This window comes from Corvus brachyrhynchos, unplaced genomic scaffold (genome assembly GCF_000691975.1).
Source record: "Corvus brachyrhynchos isolate BGI_N302 unplaced genomic scaffold, ASM69197v1 scaffold114, whole genome shotgun sequence".
NCBI lineage: Eukaryota > Metazoa > Chordata > Aves > Passeriformes > Corvidae > Corvus > Corvus brachyrhynchos.
This window is the reverse complement of record NW_008238337.1, coordinates 4,769,140-4,795,852: the sequence shown is the minus strand read 5'-3', so window position 1 is coordinate 4,795,852 and position 26,713 is coordinate 4,769,140. Positions and strand designations below refer to the sequence as shown.

Genomic DNA, 26,713 nt, shown 5'->3' with positions numbered 1-26,713 from the left:
AAATAAATAAAATAGTTGCTTATTCCTACATGAATAATTAAGTATTTATTCTCAAAGTAAGAAATAACAGCTTTATGGAGGCATTTTTATAATTATCACAGAATAGCAGCAAACCAGTTTAGAGAGTGGATTTGGGTGTTGCTGGGTGGCAGCTGAGCTTTCCAGAGCCTGACACATGAGCAGGAAAGGGCTGCTCTGCTGAGCCAGACTTGTGCCTCCAATCCTTCATTACACCTTCATTGCAAGGGGCCCAGTCCCACACCAGAGAAGGGCACTCAGAGAATATCCCCAAAACCCCAGTTCTGCCTTTTCACACCTTGGAGCCCAAACTCCAACCTCTCCCTGCTGGGACTGAGAAATCCCTCAGCTTTCCAGCTGTTCCACTCACACATCCTGACACTGGTTAGGTCGTCCCACAAAGCTGGGTATTTACAAAGCTTGCTGATAAACTCCATCTGATTCATGGTGTATTAATACCCATTTTTAGCCTTATTTACAGCAGTACTGAAGGGACCTGGCTTCCCACTACATTAGGCAGCTAATTCAGGTAATATTCCATGTTCATACCTTTCCATAAATTTCTGAAATATTTTTCCTCGGAGACTATCACAAATTTCTTCTATATATGGCTAAAAAGGGTGAGGAAACAATTAGTATTTAAGCAGACAATAAATGGCTTTTTTCAACCCCATCCATTACAGAGAACTCTCGTTGGCCCCACACAGCTGCAGCACATCCTGGGTTGTCCTTAAGAAGCCTCAGTGAAGCATTTTAGCTTTATTTGGCTTTTGAAAACTGAGCAGGTGTCCTGAAGTCAAACACAAAGTATTTTCACGAGCTAGAGAACCTTAAGGGTTTGCCAGGGGCAGGGGTGTGGGGGCAAAAAGTTCTTTTTTTCCAATGTATTTAAACAATAAATTGTCACCCTCTGCGCAATCCAAACTTTCCAGAGCTGCTCCCTCATCTTTGTGGTGCTTGTCTCCTCTCTGTCCTTGCTGAGAGATCAGCACCTTCAAATTGCAGGTGACTTTTTCCAGGGAAATCCCTCCCCTGGCTGTGTGATGGCCCAACCTCCCCCCAGTTAGTGCTGAGACATCACCCAGCACTGCCATCACCACATGGCAACAGCCAGAACAGCTCAGGAGCACAAGAGGGATCAGGCAGGGGCAACCTCCACATTTTTTCAGCATATAAAAATACATCAGATTTACATAAAAGAGATTCAAGCTTACAAACACCCCCATGATGGATAAGACAATTTCTCCACTGTTGCAGCTCAGTTCACCCTGACAGGATGAGCATCTTCCTGATGGAAAGTGATTTACTCCAAATCATTTAATGGCTTAAAATTACACAACTATAAAAACTCTTCTGTTCACATACCAAGGTACAGTTTGCTTTTCTAAATGTGCTTGAAAATATTATAGGTAAGAAGAGCAAATTGTAATTTTGACTTGGAAAAGCATTTCAATCCCACTTACAGCACAGAATTAAACTGGTCCCATTTACTCTGTCTCTTTAAATAATATCTACAAAGTCACTTTCTGTCAGAGAAGCTGAACGTTCAGACTGTGAAAGCTCACCTGGAAAAGGCTGGCTGGCACTTGTTTCTTGGCTAAATGTGTTTGTACATGATCTACAGCTTGTTTTGAGAAAGGCTTTTGGAAAAGAAAAAGAAAGATTTCAAACAGTTGGAACTGGCAGGAGTTTCATTTCAGGTCACAGCACTGTTGTTCTTTTCCTCACATGGAAACACCGACCCCAGGGGGAATCAGTAAGGCCTCCCACAGGTGTATTAGAGTGAATTTTAGTGTGAAGTGTGCAGAATGATCCAATAACAGGATTAATCTGAAGCAGAAAGGCAGGAGAGGGAAAGATGAAGAGGAGGAAGGTAAAAATCAAAGGGGGTGATGATCTTCCTTTAACAAATCCATGAAAAATTCCATTTACAGGCACAGCTCCAGAGCCAGAAGCAGACATGGACTTTTTACTAACAAAATAATGCATTTTGGCAAAAAAACCCCAAAAAACCACTTAAACCCTCCACCCAAAGCATGACACCACCCTGCAAATCCTTCTTTCAAATGAGAGCACGTGAAACTGTTAAGAACAGATCAGTGGGCCCAAACTTCAGCTGGAGAAAACTGTACTTTCAGTGACTTTAGCCACTTAATTTCATCCTTTTGGAAACAGAGATTTAGTCTAAAGAAACATAAACCAGATACATCTCCTGATCCTTCCTTTGCGTGCCACTAAGTTCAGTGAAAACTGCAGCACACCATCAACCTTTACACCTCAGAAAAGAAAGGATAAAAAAAGCAATATTCTGAATTTGGCCAAACCCAGAGCACCCTGTGGATGGAACAGCAGATGTGTTGCACCATCCCTGCTGCCAGGCAGGGGGAAAAGGGCAGGATACCCACGTGGGAACAGGAGAGCAGCTCCTTCATGATGTAGGTGTCGTAGATCTGCCGGCTCCGCGACAGCCGCTCCTCCTCCGAGTCCAGCTTCTCGTACTCCTTGATCTGCAGCACAAGGGCAAGCACACACCACTCATTTTCTAATGATTTCTCACCCATTGGGTCAAAACAGGACTGTGGCTGGAGCTTTACTTTATAGTTTTCTTTATTAATGAAAAATCACCTGTAACAGCACAGTTAGAGTTGAGATTTCTCTTTGATATTAGAATTTTCCAGCCCTGGCACAGCTGGCACTGGTGGAGTCCCCATCCCTGCAGGGATTTAATAGGATGTGGCACTTGGGGACATGCTCAGAGGTGGCCTTGACAGTGCTGAGGGAACAGTGGGACTCGATGGGCTCAGAGGGTTCTTCCAACCCAAACAATTCCCTGATTCCCTGATCACAGCACATCAGGTACAGATGTCCAAGAAAGAATAACAAGCACATTTCAAAATGTTCACATAGTTCAGCTACACTGTGGATTTGAAGCCTAAAGGTGGCTAAAATACAATTTTACCAAATATATCAAGTTTCCTCAGGTGTGCTGTAGGAGATCAGGGTGTTCCAGGTGAAACAACAGCAATCCCAGATGGTTCAATTACAGAACAAAACCTGACAACCAGTTCCAGAACAAGAAGTTCAGGAGTGACAAAATGTGAAAAACTGTGCAAGATCATTAGGGGAAAGACTCAGCTCTGACTTCCTAGACCTTCCCAGCCTGTGAAGTCCTGGGATCCAGATCCCTGTCAGTGAGCAGATCTGCTCCGTGCCACAGAATCCCAGGATTGCTTAGGTTGGAAAAAACCTCCAACATCATCGAGTCCAATTATCAAGAGACAAACTGAAACCAATCTACCTCTGGAGGTGGAACATTAATTAAACTCCGTATCTTTCTAGCTGTACTCCTCTTGTTTGCTGACATGATAAGGCACCAGTCCCACCCCGATTTGCCATCTGTGCTGCTTCCCCCTTGATACCAATTTAAAATTAAAATGACTCAAAACATCTTTGCCCAAGAAACAATTTTAATTAATGCAATGACACAAAATAATTAGCAGTACAGGAGGAAGCCTGATGGATATCTGATCGTCTTACTTGAGTACAACCTCCTGTCCCTCAGTGTTTGGTTGTTAAAGCACCCAATTCCACAGCCAGCGCTGAAGGGTCTCAGCAGAACCCCCCAGCCATCCCAAAAACCAGCAACAGGCACAGCTGGGAGTGTCCCATTTATAACACAACCTGTGCCTGGGCAGCAGCTCCACTCCTGACCCCGGGAGAAGGGAATGTACCCAAGGCTACCCCGGCAACCTCCAGGAAGGGGCAGACAAAGGATCTCCTCAAAAACTGGGATCAGAATGCATTTGTTTTCAAGTATTTAGAAGCTCTTTTTTTCCTACTCTTTTTTTTTCCTTCTTTTCTGTTTTTCTTTTATTTTTTCCCCCTTTTTCTTTTTAATTCCTTTTCTTTTCCTTCTGAAACTGATCGGGATGAATCACTCATCCTGTTAAATGCCTGATCGTGACTCCAGCTGCAGCAATATGAAATCCCTGGAGTACGGAGCTCTTCTACATCAAGCAATTTTTAATGTAGCAATGTACTCAGATTATTCTATGTGTAATAAATGCAGCAAGTAAATCAAATATATAAAAAAAAGGAAAAACTCCTGGATCTGGTATGCCACAGAGGAAAACACAATGAACCTCTCTTTAAATATCTTTAATGGGATTTTTCCAGAAGTACATGACAAAGCACTGAAATTCTTTTGAGGCAACACTTTGCTAATAACCTAAAAATACAATTTCAAATTGTTTCAAAGATAAAGAGGCAGCTAAAAATATCTTGCTAAATAATCTGGTACAAGAGGCCTTTTCGGATTACTTATGACAGTGATATCTTCAGTGTACAGAGAGATGGAAATGATAGAAAAAGATTCTTTATTGACAGCAGGTATCTGATCTGAGTGGGGGAATGGAGTCTTGCTGAGGACTGACCTCCAAATTGATACCAGCTGTTTGCGCTGATAGCAAGAAAGAAATTAAATTATCAGCTCAAGAGTGAGGCAGCCAAGACCACCCCAGCTCTAATTAACCCTGACCATCAGGCGTGGGCATGTCTGCCCTGAAACCAGCACCTGGGAGAGAATTCACTGGGGGTTTGTTCAGTGTCACAAATGTAACAGGGAATGAATGAATGAATGAGGGAATGGAGTGATGGAGCTCGGACCGTGCAGCAGCGGAAGCTGGAGAGGACCAGGGCATTCCTTGGAATTCCTGATCCTTTGGGACATGCCCTGCACAGTGCCTGTCAGCTCCTTCCCTGGCTATCTCGTGACAAGGGACACAACTCACCCACCTGAAGCTGCCTCTCGTGTCCCCTCTGCAGCCCTGCCACAGCGGCTCCTGAAACATCTGGGCAGCTCCCACCCTACAATCCCCTCCAGCTGTACCCTGCTGGCTTTTCTACAGGCAAAAGGCTGCTGGGGAAAGGCCTGAAGGGTTTCAGTGTCATCCCAACACCAGCAACTTCATCCCAGATCCTTTTCTACCAGTCCACACTGCTTCACGCCATGGACCCTCTCCTTGCCTCTCAGCATTCCCTGACGGAGCAGGAGCGGGACAGCCTCCCTCAGCCTCGCTCCTTGCACAGCCCCAAACCTCCATCACCAGCACTCACCTCTTCGTAGAACTTCAGCTGAGGGACAGCTTCATCGATCTCATTCATGCAATAGTCTTTAAAGAGCAAAAATCCTGGAAAGAAAACCAGAAAAATCAGAAAAACTTGTCTCATTATGCTGATGACTTGTAAAAAGGCTCATGGAACCACCCAGGTTCCACCACAGACTGTGTAAACCTGTGTGAGCATCCCCAATTGCCAAGGTTTAGGATTCTGATTCCCACCCAGCTCTTCATTTCCAGCACAAAAAGATCCCAAGCCTGCTTCACCTCCCACAGGTGGATTAAGCCCATTACTGCTTCCACCTGCTGAGGATTTTATGAGGCATTTCCATAATGCACCAAAATATCTTCTTCCTCTTCACAGACCACATTTTCTTCCTTTTTTTTTTTTTTTTTTTTTACCCCAGTAAAAACTAGATACTATTCATGTTTTGGGTTTTTTTTTTTGCAAGAGATTTACCTACATTTCACTGATGAAGCACAACCTTTTCTGCACTCCCATTTTAGAATTACCAGTTCATGTTACCTCTAATGGGTTTTATTGCTCAATAAATTACATCAGGGTCCTTACAGTTCGTTTGCAAGTAATTTAGAGCATGACCCCGGCAGGCTGCAGATGAGAATCTTCCATTAGGAGCATGTTAATGCACTGTCACAAGCCTCATCCCATGGAAGCAATGTCTTTCCCTGCCTTTGAGCTGGCACCTGCTACCCTGGAATTTCACGCAGGGATCTGTGTCACAAATGTCCCTATCACTGCCAAACCCACCCAAAGTCCCCCATCTCCCCAGCCAGACCACCTCTCCTTGCCAGCGTGGCTTTTTGAGGACAAAAAGTGAAACTTTGGGAGCTGACTCAAATTCCTTATTCCCCCCGTGATGGAAGCAGCAGCAGCACTTTTTCTGAATGGACTGAACTTTTCTAGGACAATGAACCAAAGAAGATTGGGTAATTAAGAGACTGAAGAGTGGCACAAACAGCGCTGAATGCAGTGAAAGAAAAATCCCTGGCCTGGTCCCAGCTCCTGGCTGGGGCCCAAAAAAACCCACAAACAACAAAAAAAACACAACAATAAACCACAAAGACAACTGTGGGAGGAGTGTGAAAATATACCAACACACATTTCCAGCAAGGCCACGCCAAACATTCCAGCCCTGCTTAGTATTTTCCAAACTTTTTAAATTTAATTATGGCAGAGAAAGAAGAGGTTCCCAAGCCCATGGCACAGGGAACAATCAGAGGCTTATGCAGCCACAGGACACGGCCTGCTCCTCCCCGAGGCCCCTTGGCACTGCACTGCAAAAACCCAGATATACCCAAAATATACAGACTGAGAGCTGGGGCTGTTCAGCCTGGGGAAGAGAAGGTCGTGTGGAGATCTCACAGCACCTTCCAAGATCTGAAGGGACTACAAGGAAGCCAGAGAGGGATTCTGCATCAGGAGCTGGAGTGACCGGACAAGGGGGAATGGTTTCAAACTGAAATGGAAATTTAGGTGAGATGTATGGAAGAAATCCTTCCCTGTGAGGGTGGGGAGGCCCTGGGCACAGGATGCCCAGAGAAGCTGTGGCTGCCCCATCCCTGGAAGTGTCCAAGGCCATGTTGGACATGGCTTGGAGCAAGCTGGGATAGTGGAAGGGGTTCCTACCCACGGGACTGGATGAGCTTTAAGGTCCCTTCCAACCCAAACCATTCTGCGATTCTATGACTCAGAAAAATCCAATTAGAGCTTAATGTTCCTCAGACTGGAATTGTTTCTGTTTCGACCTCCCATTCTATCAACAGACCCTGCACTTCCCCTGCAGCACAAAGGAAATCTCCTCCTTTACTGCTGCACTTGGATTAAGTGAAAAATGATCAGCCAGAAACTGCAGCTCTCACATAATGGCACAACGAAGTGACAGATGCAGCATTGAGTAAGTGACAGGAGTTTCAAGAAGTTCAGGGAGTGCTGACGAGGAGCACAATAAGCACAGTTAACAGCACACAGAAAAATAAGCCCAGGAACAGAAAGCAGGAATTAATAAAATGATAGCGTTAAGTAACAGCTAAAAAGAACCAGCAATTATTTATGAAATAAAGATGCTGACAGCTTTGGCTTTAAAGATTCCTTCTGCTATAACTATATAATTTCTGCAACAACCAGATCACTGGTTGTTAAGGGAAAGGAAAAATATTTTTTAAGAGCTTCTTCTGGTAGCACCAAAGTGATGGATGGTATCAATAATACACACACAGAGTGTGAGGCAGCACCCAGCTCCCAGCCTCCTCCTTCTCAGTCTCTGGACAATCATTTTCCCCTTTATCTTTGTACGGACAATCCTAAGAGAAATTTGCCAATTGCCATGGGTTGCACTGATTCTAATTACCAAGGCAAAATATCTTCCAAGGAGGGATAAAAGCCACCTTTGAGGTTTGCAGCTCAGTGTACACCAGAGGCTGAGGAGCAGGGAGGGATGGGGTGGTGGGGAGAGCAGAGTCAGGTGAGGCAGCTCACCTGTGACCAGGTATTCCCAGAGCTCATCCCCAGCTAGACAAGGTCCCTGTCACAAGCTTGGAGGGTACAAGGAGGGGAACTAAGTTAACCCAACTCTTTTAAAAAGAACACAAACGTTTACTTCAGTATTTATTTCAAATAATTACGCTTTTCTAGCATGACCTCAGGAGTTCTGCATGAAATCCCAACTCTAATCAACGGCATCCCTCCACCCCTGGTTTTTGTCTCCAGAATTCAGCCCTTCCCACAATGCTGCTGCTGACCAGCCACACACTCCAGACTCCCCATCACGTTTGTGGCCTCCGCTGGACCCTCTCCAGGAGCTCCTTGTCTTTCTTGAACAGCAGAGACCAGAACTGAACACCACACTCCAGATGTGGCCACTCATCACGATTAAAGCCACCTTCTTCTCATCTCCCAGTTCTGTGGCATTTTCCTGCCCTGCTCCCAGTCTGTGGCACTGCCAATGTCCCCCCAGGATAGCTGCCACAGGGGCCACCTCCTCCAGCAGTCTAAAGGTCACCTGCAGCCACAACACCACCTCTCCATCCCTGTCAATTAGCTGAGAGCACTGAATAATAAATATAATAAAACAACAACGAGGAACTCCATCATAAAACACTTGGAGAAAACGACTTAACTGGAATTTTATGAGCATCTGATTCAAGTAACCTTTCAACAGGAGTAAATAAAAATCTTATTAAAGCAAACAGGAGTGACTAGGTGAGAGAGCAGAGCTAAAAATAGCCACGTTTAGCCCCGATACAAGTGTTCACAATGTCACTGATTGAAAGGAAGCTGCATCTATTTACAGCAGGCCTGAACGTGGTCCAAAACGCTGATGTAGCCTCTTTCTAGCAGGCAAAATAGCAAATTAGAGAACAAAAATATCAAGCTGTTTCCAAATCCTCCCGAAACGTGCTGTGTATAAATACAGAATCCTGACAAACAAAGCAGCACTGACATCTGCACCAGACACGGGCTCCTTTCCCGGCGCTCCGGCCAACGGCTCCCGGGCAGGAAAAGCTTTGGGAATGTCTCTGCAAAGTCTGCAACACAGGGTCTGGCCCTGTTTAGGGCACTTAAAGGTCTCCAATCTAAGTCCCTCCAAGATGTCTCTCATGATCTTTCTTGCTTGGTGAAGTCAGACAACAGCAAGAAGCCATGGCCAGAGGGACATGTCACCTCCTGCTCTCTGCAGGACACTGTACCACGGTGGGGATCGGGGTTGCCCAGAGCTTTTTTCCCTCCTTGGAAAGGGTTTGTCCCTTATCCCCAGGCGTGAGCCCCAGGCAGGGAGCTCCTGGGGCAGGATGTGAGTTTGGGATGTATTCCATTGGAAGGGGCTGCCCAGGGAGGTTTGGAGTCCCCATCCCTGCAGGTGTCCAAGGAATGCCTGGACATGGCACTCAGTGCTCTGGGCTGGTGACAAGGTGGGGATTGGTCATGGGCTGAACTTGATGGTCTTGGAGGGCTTTCCTGAGCCAAATGATTTTGGGATTCTGGGGCATCTCCTCCCCAGAAATGTCTCTCATGTAGAACTGCCACAGGACAGCAAAGCTCAACTACCAAACCACAGTGACATTACAGCACAGCTGTGTTTAAATCCAGATGTGGGTGTGTTCAACCTCCTCAAATAGCCCTCGGTGACCTTCAGATCCATCAGTACCAGTAACAGATCTGGGTCACAGACACAAACACTGGGACAAAGTCTACTATTAAACCACATAAAAACTGTAATTCCCACCAGCCTGCAATTGTCACAGAACACCAGGCCAGGTTCAGACTCCTGTTCTGTCCAGTGCCCACGTGGAGCTGCCACAGCACAGGGTAATTGAGGCCACCTGAGAGCTCCAGAACTGAGAGAACCACCAATTTCCCTCTCCAGGAACAAAGATTACCAAGGAAAACTGTGTAGGAATTGTGCTCTGGCAAGGTCCAAAACCACAAAAATCCTCCCAACCCAGAAAGCACCACACATTCCACTACTTTTCTTTTTTTTTTTCCCTAATCTATTCTTTCCTAATTGAGCCTAATGTTCATTCACTTTGTATTAAAAATAATACATTATAACAGACTGAAACATATTCCTGTGCATAGAAAGCAGGGGAAAAGAACAAACTGTATTTCACAAGAGGACGGGCATCCAATGGTGAGGAGAACAGAACAATTTCCCTAGAACAGAACCAAATTGAGCTCAAAATTAGGCTGCAAGTTGCCAGGTAGCTTGTTTAATGACGTCTAGAAATCATTATATGAAAATAAGCTTTGGTTAAAAGGTTTTACGTGTTGTCAAAGGAACTTCTTATTTCCAGGAGTATTTTCCAATAGCTTTTCACCCAGGGAAATCATTGCTCAAGCTTGGTCAGCCCTCCTTCTAAACCAGACTTGTGCATGCCTGAAATTCCTGCAGGGAGAGGAGCAGGAGAGCTGAGCTGCTCCTCCAGCACTGACACTGGGGACACAGTGGAGGGGTATTCACAAATTCTGTGTCAAATCTCAAAAGCTTGAGGTCTGACACAGGTAAAAGCATCTCAAGCAGTGAATATACAGACTTAAAGAAAGCATTCAATTATCATTATTAGGTTGCCCAGAGAAGCTGTGGCTGCCCCAGCCCTGGAAGTGTCCAAGGCCAGGCTGAGCAGGGCATAGAGCAACCTGGGATAGTGGAAGGTGGAACTAGATGAGCTTTAAGGTTCCTTCCAACCCAAAACATTCAGGGATTCTCTGAATATCCTCATGAAATAGTAGTTCTGAACACTGAGCGTGTGATAAATCATTTTTTAAAGCCATGGAGAGAAAAGAATGGGGAAAACTTATCTCAGAACCATATTTACTACAAATCTTTCATATTCTGGTCTCCCCTAACATGCAGATTCCAGCTGACTGAAGTCGAGGATCAAAGGCATTCAACACATCAAAGATGAAAGAAAAAAGAGCATTTTACACAAGAAAAATCTCCTCTAAAAGATGGAGAAGTAATAACACTAAACAGAGGTACGCAAGAAATTCTAGTTTTTTTAAAAGGACCACTAAACACAGAATTGAAGCACTTCATTTCAATCAATTATTGCAAAGAATGTGATTAAATTCCTTCACTAAGTCTCATCAAGGAATACACAGCATTTGAGGTTTTGTTTTTTCTTCACTTGTAAACAGAAGATAATCTCAGCCCTTTGCAACTGGTAATAGAAGGTTCCAGCAAGCTGTGAGCAAGCTAACAACCAGAAGCAGCTAAAAAACCTCATGGTGGTGGGATTGGGGTCTGTTGTCTCTGTTCTTTCCCCACATCAAAATTCAGGCCCTATGAAGGACGTGAAAGTTGTTATTTTCCTGACCGGTATTTTTCCATTATACAACATTTTAAAATTAATTACATAACACAAACCAACATCCCTTTATTACTGAGAATCCCACTTTTCTTTCTGCCCTGCTCCAAGCTATGAACTTCACTGTTACCAATTACTGAACACACAAACTACACTGGGAGCTGCAGTTCTGCTCCTCAGGAAGGGCCTAGATCCAGGTATGGCTTTCAGGTGGCAGCAAGGTGATGGGATCATTTGATGAAGACATGGAGTAATTCCACAACAGAAGGGTGTTCTCAAGTTCCTGGTGCCAGTATTTGCCTCAGCAAGCTCTGCTCAGTATCTGAACCACTGTGAAGAGCCAAATTGTTCAGCCAGAGCATCGAGGAACTGTTGTGCTGTGGTCAAAATCAAAACACAAAGCCAGCAGTATTCAGTTGGTAAATACACACAGCACTTAGGTAAAGAGCAGCAAAACCACTAAAACAACAGTGACAGAGCCCAGCTGATTCTCCTACAGGAATTTCTGAGCCTTCCTCTGGTTCATTCTGGCACTCTGAGAAAGCTGCTGTGAGCTGGAGGCTCAGAAACAGATAGTTCTGCTGTTTTTCCTCTTTTTATCACAGAAAGTATGGGCAGAACTACCTAGAAACGTTCAGAAACTGGTTTGCAGATTTTTTGACCCCACCTATCCAACCTCCATGGACACATGTGACAGCAGGATGGCACAGAGGCCCTGGCTGGACAGGGCACTGTCAGGGAAGGGGGTTTGCCAGGTGTACTGCCCATGTTCTTTTATAGGACAGATGTTGGTATGGACCAATAAAAGCACCTGGAAATGGGATAATTGATAGCCAGAGCTCTCCAGCGCCTCTGCTCTGCAACTCTGACTGCTCCACCCCTTAAATGCACTGCTGAAAGTGAGAACACTTAATAGCTCCAGTAATTTAGATTCTACTGACTGGTGCTGGTTCTGAGCTGCTCTGTGGCTGCTGAGTGATCCCACTGAGCGGGATGAGCAGCACTGGCAGGCCCAGAGAATCTGCTTTATTAGTGACACACAGTTATGCAGGTAAAACTCATTAAAGCTGTTGTTATGCCACCTTACAGACCTGGCAAGTTAATATTTCCCTATTTCACAGTGGTGTTCAGAGGCTTAATTAGTCTGTGAACTGTTTCAAGACACATTGATAAAAACTCCATGGGAGTGCAACTGTTTTGGATTGAGTGAGGAATTGCTGGGCGGGAAGAAGTGGAAATCAGGATGGTGTGTGAACAGTGGAAATGCACAAGGAGAAGAATCCACCAGGAATGGGTGAATAAAGCCCAGGTGAGGACAAGGACAAGCAGAGAAAAACACCACCTTTGGGATGGAAGTCACTTTGCACAGTATTAATCACAGAATATCCAGATTTGGGAGGGACTCACAGGGATCATCAGCCCAGCTCCTGGCCCTGCCCAAACACCCCAACAATCCCACCCTGGGCATCCCTGGCAGCGCTATCCAAACGCTCCTGGAGCTCTGGCAGCCTCAGGGCCGTGCCCATTCCCTGGGGAGCCTGGGCAGTGCCCAGCACCCTCTGGGAGAAGAACCTTTCCCTGCTCTCCCACCTAAACCTCCCTGACAAAGTTTAAAGCCACGGCAAAGGGAGCTTGAGGAGAGGCTGGAGAGGGCTGAACCAACCACACAGGGCCCCTCTGATCAGAAGGGGATGAATTTTCCTACAGGACTCCAGGGACACACCTCTGGCAGGTGCACAGCAGGGCAGCCGTTTGTGTTTGTTCGCTGGAAGCTTCCTTGGAAACATCCAAGGGAAATGTCATGCAAATAATTTATCATTTGTTCTCTCTATAATAGAGTGATAGTCCTTAACACTCTCTTCTTCTCTCCTATGATACTACTACTTCAGTTCAAAATTGCCAGTTTGCCTGGAATTCTTGATAATTTAACCCAAAAACCGTATAACTGCACTGCTCTGCTGAGATAAAGACTTTCTCCCCATGCCTTATATCTTGCAAGAACTGTACTGCATATAAATGCTAATCTACCAGGATGTGTACATTATCCATCATGGGACGTTCCAGATGATAGGGTATATATTTTTCCTATTTTAAAGCTCAGATTTAATCTGCAGCTCCCCTGGGAAATCACACAACTCAGCATCTTCAACCCCCCACAAAGGCAGGCAGGGGGATCAGGCTGCAGCCCAACAAAGAAATGCTCAATTATTTCTCATCAAAAGAAAATCCAAAACGAATACATGCATTTTGATAGTGCCCACGGATACTCTTTATCCCTGACACCAAGACAGACAACTCCAATGCACATAAAATCTACAGCAGGAGCTCCAGCAACACCCCTCGAAACGATCTTCAGTGTAATTCATGCCAAGTATCACTTTATTTTCCCACAAAATAAGAGGGTGTTGAAAGAAATGTAGCTTCCAGTAACACTGAAATTACGACATAATAAAGAGATCTTAAATCTAACACTCATTTGGTGAAAAACATTGCAAACAGCAAAAAGGACCAACTTCTAGAAGGCTCAGAGTGCAGATTTTCTCTATCACTGTCCCCTCACCCCAGTTTGGTACAAGCACAGAATCGTGTGAGGAGCAGAACCCTGTGAAATGTCCCACATGAACGGTTTCTGTTTCAGTTTACAGCCACACAGTTTCCGATGTCTCCTTGTGGTTTGGGTTCTGTGTCGTTTTTAACTGATCACAGAACTGTGCAAGGGCAGAAGGGCTTCCACAGCCCCCCTGAGAACCTCCTGCAGGCTGTCCTCAACCCACGTCCCAGGCTGATCTTGTACTGAAAATTAGAAATACCATGAGGAAGAAGATCAGTCTTTAAACAGCATTTTAAATGTCATTTTTTGTTCGGAAGGCAACTTCCTAATTTTGGTGGTGGCTACTTCTGTGTGGTGGCTGCCAGGTCAGAACCAGAACCTCAGAGTAAAACCACTTTGAACAAACAACCTGTGCCCCTGCTTTTACAGAAAACCCACCAAATTACAATGTCCCTGCTACTTGGCTGGACATTATTTAACATCCAGGTAGCAGAACAGAGCAAAATAATCACAGTGCTCATGATACAGCTAAGAAAAGTCATCCCTGCTCACTTCACAGGTGCTTTTCTTTACTCCTGACCAAGTTTTATTGCCTTCATTGTTATTTCCTCAGAGGACTATTTAATTAGTCCAGAATGCCAACAGCACATACATCTTCTGCTTAAATTAAACAATAGCTTAAATAATGCTCTAGGGAGGCACTTTTCCCAGCCTGTTATTTTTAGGCAGCTCGGGGAGTGTGGTGCCAGCAGAAAGAGGAAGAGCATGAACGTTTTTCTCAACAGATTTTAACTCCTATCTAATGATTAGCGCCAAAGCTCTGAAATAATGAAATACGAGTCCATAACTTGAGAAAGAAGCAACAGAAAGCACGATTCACTGCCCCCAAAAAAACCACTGTAGCTGTTCTCACCCTAGTTTCAGTTGGGTTTTTTTTTTTTTAACAGAAAATTGTCCCTGACCAAGCTGGAGGAAGCAACAGCCAGAAGGGTCAGCTCGAGCACATCTCCCTCGAACTGAGGAGGGCAGGCACAAAAGTCCCTGTGCAGAAGGAGCTACAAAACAGACCAAACGCTCTGGAAGCTCAGCTGAGGAGCTACAGAAGGAACATGATCCATGCTGAGCTGGATCAGGACAATGGGAGCAGGGAAGGTGCTGAGAGCCCCCACAAGCCCCCGTGGGTAGGAAGCAGCGCTGATGCAGATGGCAAAATGCTTCTCCTCCCAGCTGGGAAAACCTCCAGCTTGGAGTTGGTTGAGGAGGATATGGAAGACAGTGGAATGAATCACCTCAGAAAGATCATCCCTCACTCTGCCAAAGTGGATGGTAAATAAGGGGGGAAAAAAAAGGTTTGTAACTTTTTACGTCAACTACAAGATGTTTTAATTAGTCTTATTTAATGAAAATATAACTGAGCCACCTTCAGGGGGAAAAAAATGCAAGTTACTTCCTAGGCAAGGTGAAAAATTTACACTGCAGCAAGACCAGCTGCTGAAACAGCTAAAATATGTCCTGTTCTCATCCTTCCCCCAGACCCAAACCCAACGGCTCTGCGAGAGATGAGAAACTGAGAAGGGTGTGAAGGAACTGCCACGTCCCACCAGCTTCAGGAGATGAGAGCAGCCTGTTTGCCTTCACAAGGGTCTCAAGCACTCACCAGAGAACCCAAAGGCTGAACCCAAGCCAGGCATGGAGCTGTAGGATGCTTTAACATCACATCCCAGGATTTCTAACCCAGCTTCGCTCCCTTCCTCACAGCGCAGTTTGTCTGAAAGCCCGGAGTCAGACACAAGAGTCACCGAGCTGTAACTGGCAGCAACCAGTTTGCTCCAAAGTATTTAATAACCAGGATAATCCTGTTCTAAAGCAATATTATGATCTAGGAGATTCCTTTGAAGGCCTGGCAGCACGTTGACTGCAGCAGCCCCCGATTTGCTCATTTCCCACCTGCCCTCTGAGGGCAGGGGCTCCCCAAGTGTCCCCACCCCACAGGGCAAGGGGTACATGACAAGGACTCCACGTGCAATTTTAATGCAGTTGTGAAGCAGAGCGGATTCCACATGTAAATTATGGATATTGGGATACCAGAACCATAGAATGGCTTGGTTTGAAGGGACCTTATAAGACCATCTCATCCCCACCCCCTGCCATGGGCACAGACAGCTTCTACTAGCCCAGGCTGCTCCTAGCCCTGCCCAACCTGGCCTTGAGCACTTCCAAAACCTCTCAAAACGTCTCTTTTTCTAAAGAAACTCATAATCTGGTGTTGTAGCAAACAGGATGTGGTGTAAGAAAACCAGCTAAGGTGGTTACGCACTCGGCTTCGAGACAGGCTGTACTTCCCCAAGAGGCTTCTGCTGTGGAGGAAGCAGCCTCTGAAGGAACAGCCGGCTGGGCTGGGCTGCCAGCGCTGCCAGAGCACTCTTCTGGGTGCTTCTATGAGCTCCATGTCCTCTGACTCACCAGGACATTCTTAGAGAGCTCAAGATCTTTCTGGAGCATCACGCAGGGGGCAAACAGCAGCGCCAGCACCAAGGGATGAGAGCAGCTTATTTGCCTTCCTGAGGGAAGAGATGCAAATAGGGGACAGACGCTTGTTTATGCAAATCTGATGGGCGCCTCCAGGCCATTTTCATCCCTGATGAGCTTCCTGCTCTTATCCTGATCCCAAAGGTTTTGGTTTCCAAGCCAGAGCTGTCCCTGTGGCTCCCTGCAGTTGCACACCTGGCAGGAAGGGAATTTGGGCCAACCTTTAGCAGTGGGACCAGGAAAGCACTGACCCTAAAACGATTTTAGGGCTCACCAAGAATAAACACTTGAAGATGATGAGACTAGCACCATAATTAGACACATTCATAGGGAAACATCCACAGGAACAACTCCACACTGACATCAGAGCCCTTGGATCAGACAGCTGATCAAAGCCTGGGTTTACATTTGACAGGATACTGAAAAACAGAAAAAAAAAACAGTGACCTGGAGCTGTGAGGAAGAATTTAGGTCTGGGGGAAAAAAAAAAGAAAAAAACAAACCAGTTCTCATCTAGAGCAGTTGCCAAGGAAAAACTGGGGAGCTCAGTGCAGTTTTATAGTCATTGTGTAAGGATAAAGCAGGGAGTGCTGGATGGCTCCTCAGCTGAGGAAATAACAGCCCAGGAGAGCCAGCAGCAAGGGATGATCCAGCAGAATTACTCAGGAGATCCAGGCTCATGGAGACTCCTTGGAGCAGGAGGAGCCTCCCGTGGGTCCCCCCACATGAGCACACCCAGGACCTGCCTCACCTGTGGTCTCACCACATGCCCCCCGGACAAAGAGACAACAAGCAGAACAAAAAAGTGATTAGGCTTTTAATTACCTCCCCATACTTCTTCTCACAGCCCTTTGCATAACGCTTGCCTAAAATTGCAGGTACTTTACCACAAGCAATTATGCTAATGTCTGGAAACAGAGCTAATTGAATGGCAAAGAACAGGCTAGAAAACGCAATCAAATTTAAATGAACAACCACAGTAAGGAAATACTGTATTTTCCAGCGCAATGCAAAGTCTGCTGTGAAGAACAGTCGTGTTTAGCTTTAATCTTTTTTTTTAAATTCCATTCGAAATCCTGTTTCAGCTTCAGAATTAACCGAAACTCCTGCACAGCATTCACAGAACTGCTTCTCATTTCCAGGTAATCCAGGCCAAGTACTGCTCTGACTGTACCCAGGGAGAAGAGGAGGAAACCTCTCCTCTGTGCATAGAAACTCGTATGTTAATGGAACTCTGGGCTCTAAAATTCCAGGTTTAATGACTACTACCAACATGAGGGGAAAAAAAAGAAAGATCTAATCCTTCCAAGGTTCCAGTTACCTAACTATAATTGCTGTAACTTATCAAAATAACTGCTACAGTCCTCACTGTAACTGGTAATGAGAAGTATTCAATTACATAAATAGAAGTATCCATTACACAGAAGATGGTCTGTTTGACTTCTTTTTTTATAGAGGGGGAAAAAGAAAAAAATAACTTCTTCATTTCACTGCCCCCAAAGAGACTCAGCTGAAGTCAGGCTGTGTTTGGTTGCTTAAAATTCCGCTTATTTCGCAACTGCCAGGCTACAGCAAAATATTAATGATTCAGCACAGGCGCTGGAGCTGAAGCACACACTGAGGTGTCAGTACAAGCAAACAAGGTATCTGTGCATTTACACGGCAGAAGTTTTGGCCACAATAAAAATTCATAGTTTTAAGCACAAGTACAGACCACACTCCAATTGCTGAACCCTGCTGGAAAGCTCCCCGAGACTTCCAACAGCTCTGAGACCCATTAATGACACTCTGAGACACAAGAACACTGATTGTTTTAATGTGGCAATACCTAAAACTCCCACTCCAGTGAGCTGCACGCTGCCAGGCAAGCAGGAAGGTTTTGGGGCATTTCTGCTCCAGCCTGAAGGGAGGCCAGTGAATGCTCAACCAGCCCAAAGATGCCCTCATTGCACCACTTTTCCTGGGAAACCAGGTACTTTGTTCACTACAGTCTCATTTCAGACAGGAATAAAACCACTGACCTCCTCAAGACTTCCCAGCCCGTTCCTCATGTTCCAAGTCAGGAGCAGCTGTGCTATCCCAGGCAACCCACTCCTCAAATCTGCTGGACAAAGATCTCACGAGCCCCTCATGACATCCACTCCCTGCTTTATTACCCACACTACCACTACAATTTTAAATTTTATTCATATCCAGATTTTTTTTTTTTTCATTGACACATTAAAGCACTGGAAAATGGACTAACCTCATTTCTGCAACAGCTTTTCTGGTTTTGAATCATGTTCAACCTCACTTCTCCCTTCCACTGCACACATCACACCCTATTTCAATACTTCCCTGTAGGTCAGATTTAACAGACTGCTCAGCAAGGTCTGCTCATTCCCACTGCTCTTTCCTGGACTCTTCCCAGCAGGTCCATGTATATTTTTTTTTAATCCACTGCCAGGATGGACACAACATGCTGCCAGAAGAGGATTATTTCACATGCCTCACTGGCTACAACACTGATTTTATATTTAGTCGTGTGATCCAGCTGAGCCAACACAGCCCAGGGCTGGCTGTCACAGCCAAGTCCCTGCCCCAAGGGTCCCCACGCTGTGCCTGTGAGATTGCTCTGGCACAGGTGGAGAGGAAGAACACTGCTGGATTTCCCCCTGCCCTGGTTTATGGAGTGTTTGTCACCGTGCCCTTGTCCTCGGTGTGTCACAGCAGAACACAGAGGGCTCTTCATCCCAACACTGATGTTGCCATGCAAACTCCCTGGATCCACCTTTCCGTGGAATACTGATTAACTGCTTCACAAGTCCATTTGCCCAGCAGTTTCACCCCCTGCACACTGCAATTTCACCCAGGCTACATTGCCCCGTGCTGCGAGCAAGAACACCATGTCAGAGAGTCAAGACAACACATCTGGGATCTTTTCTCCTACTCCCTTATCAACAGGCTCATTACCTCTGCAAAGAAAAAAAAGTTTAACTGATGTGACACATTACATTGTTGACAAGCCCATACCAAGTAATATAATTTTCTCCTCGATGTTTCCAAATAATTTAATTATTTTCCCTGTAGTTTTCCAGAACCTGAAGTTGACAGACTGCCTTGCTTCGTCTTCTTCCCTTTCACAACATTTCATCTTCTTGAAGACCTCTGTTTCACTAAGTCCTGTCCACTCTCCAGTGTTCTTCAGACAATCTGCAGTACTGATTTCTCAGCAGGCATCACAGAGAAATGTAAAAACCAAACTCATCTTGAAAATCTCCACCTGAGTAACATTTTATTGAGACATGACTTACCAATTTTCTGATGAAAGATCTTGTCAAAGGTTAATTCACCCCTTTCCTCGAGGTATTTCTGCATAACACTGCGGATACTGAAAGAAAAAAAGGGGGAAAAAAAAAGAGGAGTTACTTGAAATTGCTTTTTTTAAACCTTTGAAGAAAAGTCAGGTGGAGCCCTGGCCTGGCCTTGGGTGAGCTGATCCCTGGATACCCTGGTCACCACTTGGGTTCTTTATTCCTGCCTCAGGTTTAGCTTGCACTGTGAAATAACTGCACAAGTCACCCCGAGCTGCCCCAGATCAGCCACACAACGAGCCAACAGCAGCTCCATTAGGCCCCGCTTGGCTGCAGTGCACTTAACATCTACTTTGCCTAATTTATAATGTCACAGTCACTCACTTAAACCACATTAACAAAGATTTCCTTTATTTGTCAAGTAACCTCAATATTCATTGTAATATAATGCCTATAAAAATTTCATATGAGCAACAATACAAGTACATAAATCTTAAAATCAATGCAAGCCAGCAGTGCTGGGCCTTGGTAAAGCAACTCTACTGTCACAGTATCGAGTCAAAATTCCACCAGACTTTCTCTGTTTCCAATTTTAAAATCGATAATTTCCAATTTTAAAATCGGTAATTTCCAGACGTACTATTTATTACTATAATTATACTACTTTTTATTATAATTATACTATTTATTATTATAAAAATAACCTTGAACAAAGTACTCATGCTCTAAACAAGGCCATTAAACATCACTCATATTTCTGCAGCAGCAAAACTGAGCAGCTAATCCTTGCTGACCTCAGGGATGTCGACAAGATGTGCTCACAGGGACCCCATCATCAGGAGTTCTGAGAAATTTCCCAAATACTGACAAACATCTCCTCCATGGAGGGAGGAAAGTATCCACACTCCTCCTCAGAGGAGGACCTGAAGCACGAAGTCTGAATGACCTGACCACAGAAAAGTCTATAATAAAGCCAAGGACTTTGCTGGAAGGCCCTAAACCCCCATGTATTTTTTTCCTATTAATATTTTTCTGTGTATCTCCAAGTCCCACATGGAACACGGATCTCTGAACAGTGTGATCCAAAGCGAGAGCTCTGGAGGCCAACCACCACATCAAGTCAGACAAGAACTGGGAGGGCTAAACACTGTTAATCAGGTTTGAGATCATAAATTATTCAGTGACGAACTTGCTGTTTATTTGTTCATTAAGAACTGGGTCTGTTCTCTGTGTATTTTAACAATCTAAACAAAATACTGATTTTAAATGAAGAGGAAGCAGTAAATAAGAGATCGTGGAATCACAGAATGGTTTGGATTGGAAGGAATCTTAAAGAACACCTTGCTCTACCCCCTGCCATGGGCAGGGACACCTTCCACTGTCCCAGGTTGCTCCAAGCCCCATCCAACCTGGCCTTGGACACTTCCAGGGATCCAGGGGCAGCCACAGCTTCTCTGGGCACCCTGTGCCAGGGCCTCCCCACCCTCCCAGGGAACAATTTCTTCCTAAAATCCAACCTAAATCTTTTGCCAGCCAGACGTTCCCCTCATCCTTTTGTGCCTACAGAGGACCCACTGGAGATGAACAAGCCTGGCACGAGTTCCCAGAGCCCGCAGCTCCCCCTCCTTGGTGCTGCCATGGCCCCCCGGCACCGTCCCGTTCCCACTGACCACCAGACCAGCAGCAACAGAATAAGCCTTTTTCATAATAATGACATCAAGAAAGCTTTCCTCTGCTCCAACGAGTGCACTACAAGAAATTACATCAACAGATCTTCAGTCTAGACAATGGGAGAAGAGAATGAAAATTTAACGTGTGACTGAAGCACCCAGGAAAACAGTGATTGTGTAAGGAGCAAACCTGTCCAGCGCCTCCTCCTCTCCCGACATGCCGTACTTCTGGTCTGATGGATAATGTCAAAGGAACAAAATGTCTTTTGCAGCCACAGAATCTGAACAAATCTGTAAAATGATCACAGGCTACAGGATTCTGCACTACTTTCTAGCTCCTCAACACTCGCACCCCTTTGAAATCATTGCTACTTATCCATATGAATAAATAGGAATAAATTACATGGAGTGGATTATCACTATCCAGAATAATCACCTCCTAATTCTCACATGGGAGCTACAGGTAGAAATCTTCTGGAGTTCAAAGAACTGACGCAGAGTCCATGTATCCTTCAGAAGGATGGAAAATTCTACAATGGAGCTCAGCACATCCCCCAAACAGGAAGAAAGGCTCCCTCTCTGCTTTAGTCCATTGACTCATCAGTTGCCCTACACGTAAACAATCTGGGATTAAAAGCTGCATTTCACAGAAACGCAGCCATTTCTGAAAAGCTTTCCCTGGCCAGAGATGCCATCAGCACAAACCACGCGCTAATGCAAGAAGTGGCCATTTCTGCACGAGTTCATCTCAGTTCACAGCATGATCCACCTTAATAGCAGCACTCACAAGGAGCAGAAACAAAAGTTGGCTAAAAACAAAACCTAGGGGGACTTCAGAAACAAAAGTACATCCAACTGGACTGCAGCAAAACCTTCTGTTCACGTATTTTTTTCATTCAAAGAGGAAGAAAACACCAAACAACAAAAAGTTCACACTCTGCTTACTGTCCACATACCACAAATCAACTGAAATACCCAAGACAAGTATGTTTAGGGGAAGTCAAAAGTCAGGCCTAAAATTTGGTGAGAAATGCAGCTTGGACTCTGGGCATGCCTTTCTGGGCATCTTCACCTTCACTGAAAGGGTGGTCAGGCATGGGAAGGGCTGCCCAGGGAGGTTTGGAGTCCCCATCCCTGCAGGTGTCCAAACAACGCCTGGACATGGCACTCAGTGCTCTGGGCTGGGTGACAGGTGGGGATCAGGCACACATTGGCATCGATGATCCTGGAGGGCTTTTTCAACCTCAGTGATTCTGGGATTCTGAAATTGCTGGTTTAACTGGGAGCACGGGGAAGCCCTTTGCCACTGGCCCCAGGGAGATGCCCAGCAGTGCCAGAGTGTGGGCAGCTGGGTGCTCCTGCACCTTTGAGAGCCCCTGGGTGAAGCTGCCCTCAAAGAAGGAGCTGAACAAACACCCCAGGCCTGCAGAGCAGGTTGGAGCATACTGCCTGGCTCAAGCAGGCAAAAGATGACTTATCTGCATCCTCATCAAACTATAAACTCTGTGAGCAGCACAGGTCACTCTAACCTGGTCAGCTCTTCCACCTGCCCAGGAAAGGGATTTATTTCAAGCATGAGCTGAAGAGTCTCTTGAAAGGAGCTTCAAGCTGCATCTTGGAGCTCTAGTTACTCCAACCTTGATCAAAGAAACCTGCTGAAAAGCAGTCTTCAAGGTTAAACTCCATTCTGGAATTAAACAGCTCTTGCTGTCTATGAGCAGCCTGGCAGGGCACAGGCAGCAGCCGCACTGCCAAGGTCGGCACAGGCGGAAAATATCTACTTGAAAACATGTCTGAAAAGCTAAGAAGAAAACACATTATGTCCTTTCTAACACAGAAAAGGCCATGTACGGCAAGAGCATCCACGATCCTCCCTCCCAGACGAGTTCCAGCAGGAGCAGCAAACCAGAAGGAGCCTTGGAGAGGAGCTCAGCCAAAGCCAGGACTCGTCTTTGGCTGCTGCACTGGACAACAACAGCCACTCCTGCTGTTCCCCCGGAACAGAGCAGTGACAGCCTGGGACTCTCCAAGGAGAAGCATGCCAAGCAGGAGAAATGAAACTTCTGCTAGGTGTCCGAGTGTCTCTGCCAGCAGAGCCCAAGGATGGCCACTGGAACTGAGGAACCATCCATAGGGCAGCCAGAGCACAACCACAATGGATGCGGGAATATGCCCAAACCAGGATTTACAGAGGAGAGGAAAACAAACAGCACTCCTTCTGATACTTCCAAGAGAGATGGAGAGGGACTTTTTCCAAGAGCATGTAGCAACAGGACAAGGGGAAATGATTTCAAACTGGCAAAGAGGAGGTTTAAATTAGATATTAGGAAATATTTCTTCCCTGTGAGGGTGGTGAGGCCCTGGCACAGGGTGCCCAGAGAAGCTGTGGCTGCCCCATCCCTGGAAATGTCCAAAGCCAGGCTGGACGGGGCTTGGAGCAACCTGGGCTGGTGGAAGGTGTCCCTGCCCATGGCAGGGGGTGGAACTGGATGGCCTTTAAGGTCCTTTCCAACCAAACTATTCCATGATTCTATAAAAGTTCTGCTAGTCATTTCACACGGATTTTGTCCCTGAAGTTCTGCTGAAAGCAACTCACACCTCAGAAAAGGAAAGGGCACAGAACGAGGCAACGGGGTGTACCCATATATACAATACTCCTACTATTGGAACTAGGTCAAGAAGCTCCTTACTACTGGCCTTCTTACTACTGGATCTTAAAGGGGCTTTGAATTATTTATCATCAGGGCAGATGATTTTTTCTTGTAAATCAGTAAGAGTTCAGACTTGTGGGATGTTATCTGGTGTAGAGGTGCACATATGTACACCACAGCTTGGAAAAAATGGCCAACATTAAAGAACCACACCTGCATTAAGAACGAGCAGTTCCAGTCATTAATATATTCTCCAATAGGCTGAAACAAAAACAGGAGAACAGAAAAACAAAGTAAGAATGAAACAGCAGCTTCACAGAGACTGGGAAGAGCTTAGTTCAGGATTTAACTCTACCAACACTTCTTGTATCGTCACGAGCAGGTCATAAACTTTATCTGCTCAGATCCCCAGTCTGTAAAATAAAGCTGGATTTATTTTTTCCCTCCTCTTGTCGTCAGAGCAGGTACCATCCCTCTGCATCCAACAGCACCCTAAGCTCCTGATGGCTCCTGCCACGTCCAAATTAATAATTATTTCAAGAAAATACCAGATATTCATCAACTCCGTGGCCAGTGCTTTGACTGCCAAGGTTTGGCAGTGCCTGTCCACTCTCTGCACTCCCAACATCCCATCTCCACACCACAGCCACCTTCATTTATTCCTGTGTCAGGGGTAATAAACACTGAACACTCACAAACCACTGAACCCATTTCATTCTGCTTGCTCTCGGACTGCACCCAGCTCGAAGCTCAGCAGAAGTCAGTGCTTCTCCAAATGACTCGGCTCTCAAGGCTGTAAAAGCCATTTCACACATTGTCACTGTGGTTCCAGCAGTTCGTGGGGCAAATTCCCAGCACAGAAAGCCAGAAAAGATCATTACACCATCGAAACTGATATTTTAATCTATGACTTGTAAACTCACAGAATCACACTCAGTCTTGGAGGTCTTTCCCAATGCAAATCCTTCTGTGAGTCAGTTATTAATTAGTGCACATGCTCGGTGCTGACAAAGCAATGAGCGACCCCAAACTTTGATTTCTTTCCATGAACACATCACACCACACGCACACCCCACCTCCACGGGACTCTGCCATTTTCTGGCCCAAGTTTCACCCATTTCTGCCCCATTTTGTGCCCTCACACCCCCTGAAGTTCGCAGCAAGCCACCACCAAGCTCACTGCGGTGAACTAATGCTCTTAGAACTGTCGTGGGTGATTAGCAACATATTTCACCTCAAAGCCCTGTGGGATGGAAGGGATTAGAGCTCAGCAGCACCTGCCCACACCCCCCTCCTGTCCCTGCATCAGCAGCCTCACTTATGCAAATGATTTTAATGGAGAAAGTTTACAAGGAGGGAGCCAGAAGCAGGAGCTGTGTAGCTCCAACTTCACAAAACACCAGCCCCAAAATCCTTGAGGATCACTGGCATTATCAGCGCTGAAATCTGAAACTAATATAAAAGCTTCTAAGTACATGAATTTTTCAGGAATAATTACACCAAATTGCAGTGTCAAGGACTTGCCCTTCCACCAGATTGCTGCTGCTGAGAACTTGCAAGAAAGGGAAATCAGAGCAAAATCACATCTCCTCGCTCTGACTGCAATTAAGGCATGCGCCAATCATAAATTACTTTTTTTTTTAAACAAACACAAAATTACTGAAGACGTGCCAATTTTTTCTAATCTTTCTCAATCTCAAATGTTTAGAACTTTCTTTGCAAGTAGCAAGTACAAACCTTGACTGAGAGACCAAGAACTACTGCCAACACTGACAAACGCCTCTGATTTATTTATTCATTTATAAGCTCAGGATGCAATTTTACAGAGATTTGAAATGTTTCTTTCCACTCTCCAAATCCATCATAAAGTTGCTAAAATTGGACCAAAGATCCTGCCCTAAAGGCCTCTGAACTGAAAGCATGACAGGGTCAACAAGTACAATTCAAAGCACTGGCAGAATGGCCCAGAGCCACGACAGCCAAAAGTGGGTTGTTTTTTTCTCTTTGTACAAGCGCATTTAAAAGGTTTAGCAATGCAAGATTGATCAAAAGCGAAAACTGGGATGAAATATTTGGCCTAAGAATCAGATCTTTCAAAGCTCTTTTAAACAACATGTTAAAACTACAGGAATGTTCCTGTGTTTTTGAACAATTAGAAAAATCTCGGGTGAAAAAATCAAAAACCACCAAAACCCTTAATAAAAAATTTAGAGGACTAATGCACAACACAGAATTGCTTCAAACAATGCAAATGAACAGAAGAGGATGGAGAAGAAATGGAGAAGCCAGATTGGAGACTGGAAAACAACAGCAAATGATGAGAAGGCTCAAAAAGGAATGTCACTCCCACAGCTATGTCCCATTCCCATGGCTGTCCCAGCCATCCCTACTTGAGACACCAAGAGTAAAACATCCACACACGATTTGTCCTCTTTTAATTGAGTTACGGGATTGTTTAGGTGGGAAAAGCCCTCAGAGACCACCAAGTCCAACTGCTCCCACAGCAGTGCCAAGGCCACCACTGAGCCATGCCCCCAAGTGCCACATCCACAAGGCTTTTAAATCCCTGCAGGGATGGGGACTCCACCACTGCCCTGGGCAGCCTGTGCCAGGGCTGGACAGCCCTTACCACGAAGGAATTTTCTGTAGTATCACCTAATTTTCTGTAAAATCCACCTAAACCTCCCCTGATGCAACTTGAGGCCGCTTCCTCTGGGCGCTAACAGGATCTAACTCCATTCACCATCACCCTCTGGACCCACCCCACTCTCTGCACCCACCACCCCTCTTCTCCACTTAAAGCTCCGTTTCACAGAGCTCGTTTTCCCTGCTGAAATTGAGGCAGAAACACAACAAATAACAGCAGTCAAGCCACATCCCCAGAGCTGTCACGCAGAGCCCCATTCTGCACTCGGCCCCTCGGGACAGGGGTGTCTTGCTCCAAGGTCTGAAGCACTGAGTGTTTCACTGGGTTCCCTGGAGCTTTTTAATTTCCCAGGAGGATACAGGAGCTGCCGGGAGCTCTTTCCTTGTGTGCACCTTGAGCAGAGGTAGAACT

General features: G+C 45.6%; 1 protein-coding gene across 2 annotated transcripts in view; it reads right to left on the bottom strand.

Moving 5' to 3' along the window:
- GRK3 (G protein-coupled receptor kinase 3) overlaps positions 1-19,433 on the bottom strand; it is a 41,780-nt gene extending 22,347 nt beyond the window's left edge. For both annotated transcript variants that reach the window (XM_017734912.1, XM_017734913.1), the window contains exons 1-5: positions 19,335-19,433; positions 5,134-5,207; positions 2,424-2,525; positions 1,584-1,658; positions 568-629 (exon numbers count right to left, since the gene is read on the bottom strand). In XM_017734912.1, the coding sequence (XP_017590401.1) occupies positions 568-629; positions 1,584-1,658; positions 2,424-2,525; positions 5,134-5,207; positions 19,335-19,398 (377 nt within the window). In that variant the 5' untranslated portion in view covers positions 19,399-19,433. The remainder of the gene's footprint in view (positions 1-567; positions 630-1,583; positions 1,659-2,423; positions 2,526-5,133; positions 5,208-19,334) is intronic.
- Positions 19,434-26,713: the final 7,280 nt, after the last annotated feature.